The sequence below is a fragment of the Perkinsus marinus genome (genome assembly GCF_000006405.1).
Source record: "Perkinsus marinus ATCC 50983 genomic scaffold scf_1104296945300, whole genome shotgun sequence".
In the NCBI taxonomy this organism is placed as follows: Eukaryota; Perkinsozoa; order Perkinsida; family Perkinsidae; genus Perkinsus; species Perkinsus marinus.
In genome coordinates, this window is record NW_003211161.1 from 215,764 (window position 1) to 226,312 (window position 10,549).

Sequence of the window (10,549 nt, forward strand, 5' to 3'; positions counted from 1 at the left end):
ATACCGGAGCACCAATAGGAGGCCAGTAGCTGCAGCGATGGATAGTGGGAGAGTGAAGGCCTTGTGACGCCAGCTGAGCGGGATTATCGTATCGAGGAGAGTCGGACGTGCTCTTAAAAGGACTAGGTAGTGAGTCCAACGCCGAGTTGGAAGATGAAGAAACTGACGGAACTAGGAAAGTGGCAGGGAAATGGAGTTAGCGTAGATGCAAACGAGAAGAGGTATACTGACGATTATATGATATATAATCGTAATGATTATATACGATCATTATATGATCGTCCTGATGATTTACAGATGAAGATATGGTATACGACTGCAATGCTCACCTGAGTAGTCTCAGGAACAGACGCTTCATGACCTAGGGACTGCTCATCGTGATTACTCAGCTCTTCACCTTCGCTACCGCCTCTACAGTATTTCCAAGTCAATTTAACATTTTACACAATTTTTAGTAATTTAACCACTTCTTTTGAAAAAATACCCTTTTTTTTATCTTTTACCGACCGATTTTAACTTATTACCCAAAATTTTAATATAGTAGCTTGTCTTCTTAAAAACATACCCACTTCAAATAATGACGTTAGCTTTGGCTACACCAGACGGACCCGTAACTGACCTATGAATTTCAGCGCTAGCCGTAATCCGCGAGAAACTCGCAGAGTCGAGGATGCCCCACAATCGTGAGGTCATTTCCTGAGGTACACATTCTCTGAAGGATACTTGGCCGTACAGCGAATCTTCCTCACAGAGGCAGTACCGAGTGAGTAGTAATCTACTGCTCACTCGGGAGTACGAGTAGGTATGAGCTTCGGAGTTTGGTAGGAGTGGTGTGTTGCTATATAATGTTGCAGCTTGGCTTCGATTCTGTTGTGTGAGGGAGCATTATCCTCTGCCAATGTGAGCTTCTATGGGTTGATCTGCCTCTCATCACAGATGTGTATTACAACTCGCACGAGTCAGTCACCGGAGTCTTCCTTCTTCATAGAACCTCGCCTACCCTGCCTTGTGAGAATTCGTTAGCCTCTGACGCCTGAGGCGTCACGCCTCTTCTTGGTGCACTTGGACACGGATTCATACACGGATACAGATTCCCACCAGTTTCATCTAGGTACAGTATGAATCGCAATTTGCGAGTTGCAAATGTGCATACCCACGTCCTACGCGTGGTATTTTGCACCGAATAGGCGACGTGTAACTACGTTGTGATCGCCCGTGCAGCCAAAACTAACGTCGTTAATTGAAGTGGGGATGTTTAACCTACCCCACCATCCCCATAAAAAACATACTTGTTTTAAAAAGACTAGCTATTATATTAAAATCTTGGTTAATGAGTTAAAATCAGTCGGTAAAAGATTAAAAAAAGGGTATTTTTCAAAAGAAGTGGTTAAATTATTAAAAATTCGGGTAAGATATTAAATTGACCTGGAAATGCTGTAGAGTCAAGGTCTATGGGCATTGACGTAACTGGGAGCCGCTCGGAGTTACGTCAACCGCATATTTATGAGCATGCATACATGCATATCACTGAGGACATTCGCGACAGTCGAAGGTAGAATACATCGCACTAGCTGGAAGACATCCAGCGTCTTAGGCATGATCTGTTAGTGGAACGACCACTGGTATCCTCCGTCCTTTTCGTTCAGAAAAATTCTTGATCAGGTCGTTGTAGTCAAAACTATTAGCCACCTGAGATACCATCTCAGTCGAAGTCTTCGACTCAGAAAGCTTACTGCAGGCTGCAGTCTGCATCAGCTATACATTGCCTCCTAGTCTCCTCTTCTCTCAAGTTCACGATCTGAGCTCCACTCAAGTATCCGCGGTCATTAGACACTGTGTATCACTGTTAAAGGCATCCTCGGAGGATGATCCTCCTCTATCGTGCTATCCCTGATTGACGTATCGAACTCAAACATGGTAAGGCTTATGAACTAGTCTCGAGAGAAGACGAGAGACTGGAACCCACAACCGGGGAGACGCCCCCGCCCCCGCTCCCCTCGCCGCGTCACGTCACGTCACCATAACGTGCCGTCACAGTTGCAGCACACAATGCACGAACGTTAGCTGTACGCGCACGCCCACTGCACGTGCGCCAGCTATCGCAGCTATCAATAGCTGTCATCGATGAGCCGACGTATTTATTCTATGAATAATGTAAACAAAAACACGATACAAGAAAAGCGCATGTACGTTTTAAACATCCTAGCGGGACGCCGGGACTCCCTGTGACCCCCGGCCGGGCGGGTCTCCGAAGAATTTCTCGTGTCACGAATCGTGTCACGAGTATCGTGTACATCATTGTCTCGGAGACAATGTCTCCTCATGTTCTCTATGTATGCTTTTTACATCCATAGATGGCATGGTTATCTGATATTATCATCAGTTCAAGTTGGTTGCGACTCTCCGATCCACCACTTAGACTTCTCGCCCTTGAGTCGAGAACTCGACTCACCCACCCTTGGCTGCAAAACCGAATTATTGAGCTACGATGTGTAACCTATAGATCTCAAGAATAGCAACGAAAGAGATATGGAAGTAAGAGAGATCTGACCGAGTAGTTCAATGATACTTGCCTACGGGCGGCAGCGGGTGGGTTTAAAAAAATAAAGAAGCGTAGCAACGCTAACGACTGACAGAGAGAATATCAGACCATCTCGTCGCAGTCGCCTAGTCATCCCTTCATTTTCTTGTAGTCTTGACACAATTCGATTCCGGATGAGTCGCTCGTCACTTGAACTCTTAAGCATGTTTCCCATGCTTTTCCACTATTTCTGTCTCAAATCAATTTCCTCTCGCTGAGTCATCTGGGAAAGATGACCACTTCGTCAGGTTGCTGTGGTTTGTGCGTGAAGGTGACGCACAAGGTTGTGTGCAAGTTGGCCTACAAACGTGAATTGATCGATTTTCCCGTAGCTAAAACCAGGCCAACCGCCCGGAAAAGTATTTTTTCTTTCACGTCACATCGGCTACAAGTGTCGAGTTGCACAACACTCCTATGCTCATTCGACTACTCGCCTTGGTTTATGTATTTCACGTGTTGGAGGTCTCCCGGGGAGAAACTCTCAAGCTCGAGCTCAATTACGGATATATGCGTGACTATGGCTTTGGATTGTTTACTTTGGTCGTCGCGGATGGCAAGCGCCTACATACTCTCGTTGACACTGCGTCGGACTCCTTCATTCTCATCTGGAAGAGATGGTTAGAGCAAGCTAGTGGACTTCCCTGCAGTGCTTGGCTCATGGGGTGTTACAAATGTTCGAAGTCTTGCTTGAAGGGTAAAGTGACGAAAGTTATTAGTTTCGAAGACGACTACATGGTGCACATCGTTGAACATAAAGCGAAATTGACGCTGGGTCAGGTGTCACCGATCCTCACTTTCGGACTGATATTCGGCCAGAAGCCTTCCATCAGTGAAGTTGCTCCGTCTAACTCGATGGGTCTCGGCTATGATAAAGGCGATGTGAACTTCCCGTCTCTGATGACGCAGTTGCTAGCATCGAAAACTGTAACGACGGGCACCTTTGCTCTCTACTTGTCTCCTCCCGCTGATCCCTCACATAATTACGCTGATGGAGGCCTACTCCTGGGTGGAGGCGATCCTGCATTATATGAAGGTGGACTGAAGTACGTCGACTTCACTTCGGACAAACATTACATGGTAAATCTTGACAAGCTACAAGTCGGTGATGGACATATAACTCCTGGCATCAATATGGAGTTATACCTCGACACCGGCTCCAATAATCTATACGTCCCAAAATTATACTATAACGGTCTCATTGAGGAGATCAAAGCTCAAACTGACAAGGCTGCGGGTACGCATGTCGACTTCACGTTCCATACAGAGGATGAGATGTGGCAATTCCCCTGCGAACACATTAGAAAGTTGCCACGGTTGAGGTTTGGCTTGGGCCCTAATGGCGTAACTCCATTTACGATGACATACATGAACTATGCCAGGAATATAAGTAATGTTTGTGCACTCCTGATCTCGGAGGACGAAGGGGATTATTGGCTTTTCGGCGATCGTATGCTTATCGGTAATTATTTTGAGTTCGACCCTACTTCCAAACGAGTCGGGATCGGGAAGTTGAAATCGTGATCTCCGTAAACCATTCTTTTCTTTTGAGGTCTTCTTCTGAATCTGCGGCTCACAGTGGAATACCCTCAATTGTCGTTGGCCATTTCATGACCACTCCGTGGGAAGACCTTTGGCTGGATAAGCCATTCGGGTAGCGTGGCTCTAAATCTCATATTTAGAGCAATGCTATTCGGCGAATCATCCTTTTCATTGAGAGATTATTTTCGGCTAATGAGCCCGCTATGTCAGCAGATTAGGACTCAACTTACCCGTGTTTAAACATTGGAGCTTCTTGAGTTCATCATGAGTGCTTCATATTGCCGAACAAGGAACTAAGCTTGGCCGCTAAACTCCACCGATGAGCTCCAAAGTGAACATGCTGTGATGTCGTGATGATGCACTGGGGTTGGAGTGACAGGCTAACCGTGTGAGCATGTTGAAAGGTTATCGGGCGCGAGACTACACTATGTGCCTTAGACGCTTGCAACTAAGAGACAAGGGCGATATAACATTCCATGAGTTGTAGCACTTTTGAGCTTTGTCATATTGATAAAGTCTCTGAGTTGAGAAGCTCTGATGCCGTAGCAATCTATCGAGCGGTTTAATATGAAGACTATGAATTTATCAGTTCCCCTATTTTCGTCGAATATTGCTTGCGGCTCCTTGTATGGCAGGGTGACTCTACAAGATGATATCCTACTGTAAGAACACGATAATAAGTTGCGGTGTTGATTCTCATAACACGAATATAAGTGAGTCACAGATGACTCGCAATTACTGAATCGAAATCGCCTCGGATGACATCCACGGCTTGCCAGACTTCCAACGTGGTAACTGCGGAAACACATGGTCAATTTGGAAGCACGACAAACCCACGGGAGCTTACCCGCCTCGCTCAGCCATTCATCAATTGTTTCTCGAGCTTTCCCGCTCGTAGCTCTCAAATGACGAACGGCACCGACCAGGCTAAAAAGCAAGTCCGATGAACGACGACTTATGCTCAGTAACGTACTCGCCTCTATCCATGCATCGAGCCGCCCGTGTTATGCTATTGAGGTTCTTTGATGTAGGGTCTGTGAAAGGCAAGAGAGACGAGCGATAAACTGAAGAAGATAGAATTGATCCCACCCTTTCCATAAGGCATTCCTTTGTATACAATGAGACTTTGCACAATTGGCTCTAGCGACATTCATTCTTACACTCCTCGGGAGCATCTTGCGCTCCCTCTGCCCTCAACTCATCAGCATCGTTCCGATCCAACCGGTAGAGGGAGGCGAAAATACGAGCCATGACAGTTCCCATCATACTGCTCTTCTCTGGCATGAACGCCGAGGTCACCATACGAGGAAGCTGTCGCTCGAAGCGGACCTGAGATTTCTACGTCATCTCTTCATCGAGTAAGGAGTTCTTAGGCACACAGTAATTCCGATTCGGAATTTCCGAATAACAATAAGCTGCTTGAGTGCCTCACTTATGAACAACAGCAACCTCACCTTGAGCACCCCAGCGCTATAAACAGGAGGCAACGGCGAAGGAAGTGTGCCCAGAACAGCCTTGTGGGTCTCGGGACGAATAGAAGGCAACTATAAAGCACCCAATCAACGACCAACACATCTTCTCCCGCCCGTGCATCCATCTATGACAGTGCTGGAGAGATATATGTTCGCTTTCCTGAATCGCTGAGCTCAGGAGTTTCCTCAATATTTGTACAAGTTCACACGCAAATTTCGATAGAAGTGTACAGATAAGATTTTCCCATAGTTTTCTCAACATTTTCATATCGTCATCAATATATGTACTTGTTGACCATGCTTGTATTCCACGGCACTTGTTCCCCCCCGCGATACCCGATCTCGTTACACAACATGCGCAACTCACCTTGGTAAGTTCTTCGATGACGCCGCGAACATCGCCCTCATCATGCATTAGATCCATCGACAAGGACAGAGCCGTTTGACTATCGAAAGCAACTGATTCAGAAGAGTACCCATCCTGACGAGCCACGATGGAGGCCCACCATGCATAGCGGCTTCCTTATCTTCGTTGATAGAGTCAAGGGCAACTTCCAACGCTGCAACTTCTCCCTTAATACTAGCAATATCGCCCTATAGTGCAACGCGGACTCGCCATACCACACCTTGCCCAAATCTCACCGCATGATCAGCCATAATAGAGTCTATCCTCTCCAAGTAGTCCAACTTCATATCCGCCATTTGATCAGTGACAATATTCAACTGCATAGACATTCACCCACATCATTCACCAATGCATGTACCTACCTCCTCCTCATAATGAGCTCTAGCCTTCTCCTCCGCTTCAGCTTCTACTCCTTCTATCTCTTTCGCCACCTGCGCCGCCTCATCGAATCTCCTACCAGTCAAGTCTACAATTTTCTTTATCAACTCCTCTGCTGAGAGACCTGAACGACTACGAATCAATCCATCGGAAGATCTACGCGAGCCCTCACCGCGACATTGACGTCGCTGTAATTCCATAACTCCTTCTCGGGTATCAAGATCCACAGGCTCCTCCTCCTCCTCCTCTTCCTCCTTCTCGGGCGGCCCTCCCTCCAGCGTGATGACAGCCGGGATGATTTCCCTCTCCTCAACTGATACTCGATCATTTCCATTCTGCGCCACCTGATAGTAAGCGAATAATACAGAAAACTATTTACACGAATAATGTGATGGACAAAATTTCAACATCACTTGAAGATACTTACGAGGGAGTTTCACCCGTTTTTCGTGAAGTGGCGTAATACTCTATGGAAAACGCGATCTCCCCCATATGCAGCAGTCGTGAAATATATTTTTCACTAATGTTTTTCATATCACTAGGGTGAAAATCCAATATACTCCATTTCTACACAAGGGTCAACTCAGCCAGTAGACGTCACATAAGCGGCCACGTCCTGTGACACTGCTGGAAGTGAAGTCACCAAATTCGAAGAGGCTACGATAGTCGTTGAGGATCGCAAATACACTAAAGTAGTGATATTATACTCAGCATATAGAGTACACTCTACTCACAGAGAATTATAGCATATTTATGATACACGCGTAAGCACCAAGTCACAATTTGAAGACGAAATTGATATACAGTGTAATAACGTCTTAAACGGCGATAGATTCCCTCGGTGACTGAGGGAAGCTTCCGCAGGGCTTCGTCTCTTTGGGCGCTCACACCCCTCAGTGCACGGAGCTCGTTTGCTTTCGTCGCTTCCCCACTGCTTCAACTAGTCGAACTTTGATTTCTATATTATATAACTGAATTCCGAAGAGGAATTTTGATAGGAACAAGACTTGTCCAACAAGTCTCAACGACTAAGTAAACTCACCCTTTGAATGGAAGTGATATAAGATAGTAATACCGCGAAATGTGAGTGAGAAAACATCGGTCCCCTCACAACAGCTACTACGTAAGATGGAGGAAACGCGAAACAAGACTAGTATGCATATCCCTAAATTGCATTTCATCTCAATTCGGTGATGTTACAACGACTATTCTCTCACCTGCGTGTCTTCTTCTCCCGAGCCCTTGACTGCTGGCAGACTTTCCTCTTCACCAGAGACTTCATTTTGCTCAATCGTCACTTCATCGTCTTTAGCCAAAATATTCATCTGTCCATGCGTAAAACCATCGTTGCTCTCCAGAGGCTCATTCGAAGAGCTGTCCACTGCAGTTGGCAGATCTGTTTGCTGCTCAGCCCCCTCCTCCGCAACTTCCTTATGCACAACCGCGGGTTCCTTAATAACCTCATCTCCGCTTTCAGCAAGCCGACCGAGAATTGGTTTCTCCACAACAACAGGGGGATTCCCCGCCTCGGGAACATGTACTGATTTCACTAAGGTCTTCGCACTACTTGCTGATGACAACTGCGTTTCGTCCATCCTGAGGAGCATCAATGAGGAAATAAATCCCCGAAGCCAGCGAGCGACTACGATTTCATTCAATGGAGTTTCACCCGTTTTACGTGAAGCGATATAATACTCTCTGAAAAATGCGATATTCGCGATACGCAGTAGTCGTGGAATATGTTTTTCACTATTACATACCACGGCCCGTGAAACTCGAATGATGTCAAGTTGAGTTAGGGAAATTTCGGATAGGAGTCCTATCAGCATTGCCACACTGCGACATCCAGCTCACTCCCTTGCTACTTTCCGACTAACTTTTTCACTCCCGGGAAATCATCCAAATGAGTATTTACGTAGAAACCGGCTCCTACACCAGCAGCTCCGACAAGTGCTGCGAAACGCTTTCCCTGACCTGAGATCATTCAAGGTATGACGAGGACTTACGTTATCATAGTTGAAATTTGGCGAATTTTGATATTTGTTATACTCGAATAGGAGATGGATATATATTGGAGTTTTACCCGTCTTACGGGGGAAGTAGCGTCATACTCCATGCGAAAAGCGCGCTCTTCCCGAAAACACTCCGCGAAGCTCACCGGACAAGTCACAGCTGATCACGTGAAACGCAATATGTGTTTTACGCGTTATTCATGGCGTTTTGGTGTTTTTCATATCACGGGTCCAACTTTATTGAATTAGTATGCGTGAATTTTATAGTAGCTATCAAAGTGATTCACGAAATTTTCAAAACCAATAAAAGGAGTCTGTGAGAAGGGGGCAGCACTCGCTTATTCAGTCGACGTAGACGACCAATGAGAAACTATCCGCAGGCGCTTCCGGCTATACCTCCTCCCGATAAAATATAAACGTTCGTCGGTAATTAATTAAAAAAAATATGGAATAAAAATAATTGTCACTTTTATTATAAATTTTTAGTTTTCATAAAATCTACTCATAACAATTAAAAAAATTGTTGGAAGTTTTGAAATTTTGAAAATTTTGAAATTCACCGAATATTTTTCGCGAAAGAAAATTCGAGTTTTCTCCTAATCGAGAGAATATGTGCCATGTCACCCGAAAAATACATATATTCAGGTTTTTTCCCCACAACTTTTCCGATTTTTAAAATCGGATTCCCTCGATCATACCGAATTTCTTCCCACTGGCATTAGCCGCTGTCACCGTCGTTGTTTTTTGAGCAGACAGTTTCATCGCTTCTCCCAAGAGGTATTTACTTTGGCGCATCGCATTTGAACTCATATGTGGTTAATCGATTGAAGAATGAAAATGAAAAAACTCAGAACAATTTCTTGCACATGTCGAGCGAATTTCCATTGCAAACTCTAACTCCGTATTCTTGACAATTCTTTAATGAGTAAAAACAAATTGAAAATTAAAGTAGCAGTGTTGAAATTAATGTCCGTCTCCTCAGTTTTCTCACTGCCTAACATGAATTCGGATAGGAAAATTCTTGAAATCAATAAGAATTTCCCAAAATTTTCACTAACATATGTAGTTGACCATGTGCATATTTTCTCACATTGTCAACTAGTGAGATCAGACATACGATTTTTTCAGGGAAAACGAGCTGATCGTCAGCTTGTTAGAGATCAAGAATCATCCACGAACCTATAATGTTCCCAAGGGGGGAAGCTCGTTTTGAATTTTCCACGTATGGAAGACATTCTTCAATCAGTTTCCCATGTAAATGTCATCATCACATTAGGAACATTTTCCTCATTTTTATCAAACCCTAGGGAGGGGCGTTATCTCCCAAAGCTGCACGGTCCCTCGACCTCCGAGACGAGAGTACGTACCGTATTTCGTGTGTGCTCTGACAAACTTCGTTACTTACAACAAACCAGAGTTAGAACTATCATCATTCCTCCACAGTCGAAATCGATCAACATCTGGGAGTAATGCCACGAATAGATCGTCTCGATTGTCCTATTGTGTATACATGGATCACAACAACAACAATCTACTGCTGCATACAACATCATCTATATAAGCCGACGAAGCGGAAACCTCAATTCACTTTCCTCTACACATTTTAAACATCTAGTTCGTCTTTGGAACCATCAATTTCGTCGGGACGCGCGAAGTTGAAGGTACGAATCCGAAACGGGAAGATCATATTCATAATTAGAACTTTCAACTTCGTCATAGAACATTCAAGTTCGTCCGAAGTCGATAGGAAGTCCAAGTTCGTGTTAATAGAACTTTTAATTTTGCCTTTCGAACCTTCGAGTTCGTCATAGAAGTTCCAATTCCGTCAAGTACACCCTCAGACCTTCAACTTCGTCCCTTTAGGAAAATCGACTTCGTTGTGCGGAACTTCAATTTCGTGTTACCGGGGCAATAATGTCAGTACTCCCGTCATGAGGCTTATGATTAGCGCTCGCGGTGCACAACTGAAGTACTAAGATGCCCATCCTAGGTTTCCCGACTCATGTACTACTTGAAACCTGAATAACAGATGAATGTAATAATGTACACATTTATTATAATACAATTCATTTATATTGGAGTCTCACCCTAGTGATATGAAAACACTAGTTGCAGAGCGAGCGAAGCGAGCTGAGCATATACCGCAACAACAGGCACTCCC

At 44.9% G+C, this 10,549-nt stretch overlaps 2 protein-coding genes across 2 annotated transcripts; one reads left to right on the forward strand and one right to left on the reverse strand.

Moving 5' to 3' along the window:
* Positions 1 to 2,995: 2,995 nt before the first annotated feature.
* Positions 2,996 to 4,102, forward strand: Pmar_PMAR009858 (Cathepsin D precursor, putative; the record flags this gene model as incomplete). The annotated part of the gene is made up of 1 exon (XM_002779802.1): positions 2,996 to 4,102. One exon carries the CDS (start codon positions 2,996 to 2,998, stop codon positions 4,100 to 4,102), a length of 1,107 nt encoding a protein of 368 aa, XP_002779848.1.
* A 736-nt stretch (positions 4,103 to 4,838) lies between these two features.
* On the reverse strand, positions 4,839 to 9,228 carry Pmar_PMAR009859 (hypothetical protein; the record flags this gene model as incomplete). The annotated part of the gene is made up of 13 exons (XM_002779803.1): positions 9,087 to 9,228; positions 8,242 to 8,350; positions 7,594 to 7,972; positions 6,549 to 6,720; positions 6,361 to 6,500; positions 6,235 to 6,315; positions 6,099 to 6,186; positions 5,960 to 6,051; positions 5,575 to 5,664; positions 5,281 to 5,449; positions 5,094 to 5,184; positions 4,968 to 5,047; positions 4,839 to 4,915 (listed from the first exon to the last, which is right to left on the reverse strand). The coding sequence occupies exons 1-13, from the start codon at positions 9,196 to 9,198 to the stop codon at positions 4,839 to 4,841; spliced, it is 1,680 nt and encodes a 559-aa protein (XP_002779849.1). The 5' UTR covers positions 9,199 to 9,228.
* Between the last annotated feature and the right edge of the window lie 1,321 nt (positions 9,229 to 10,549).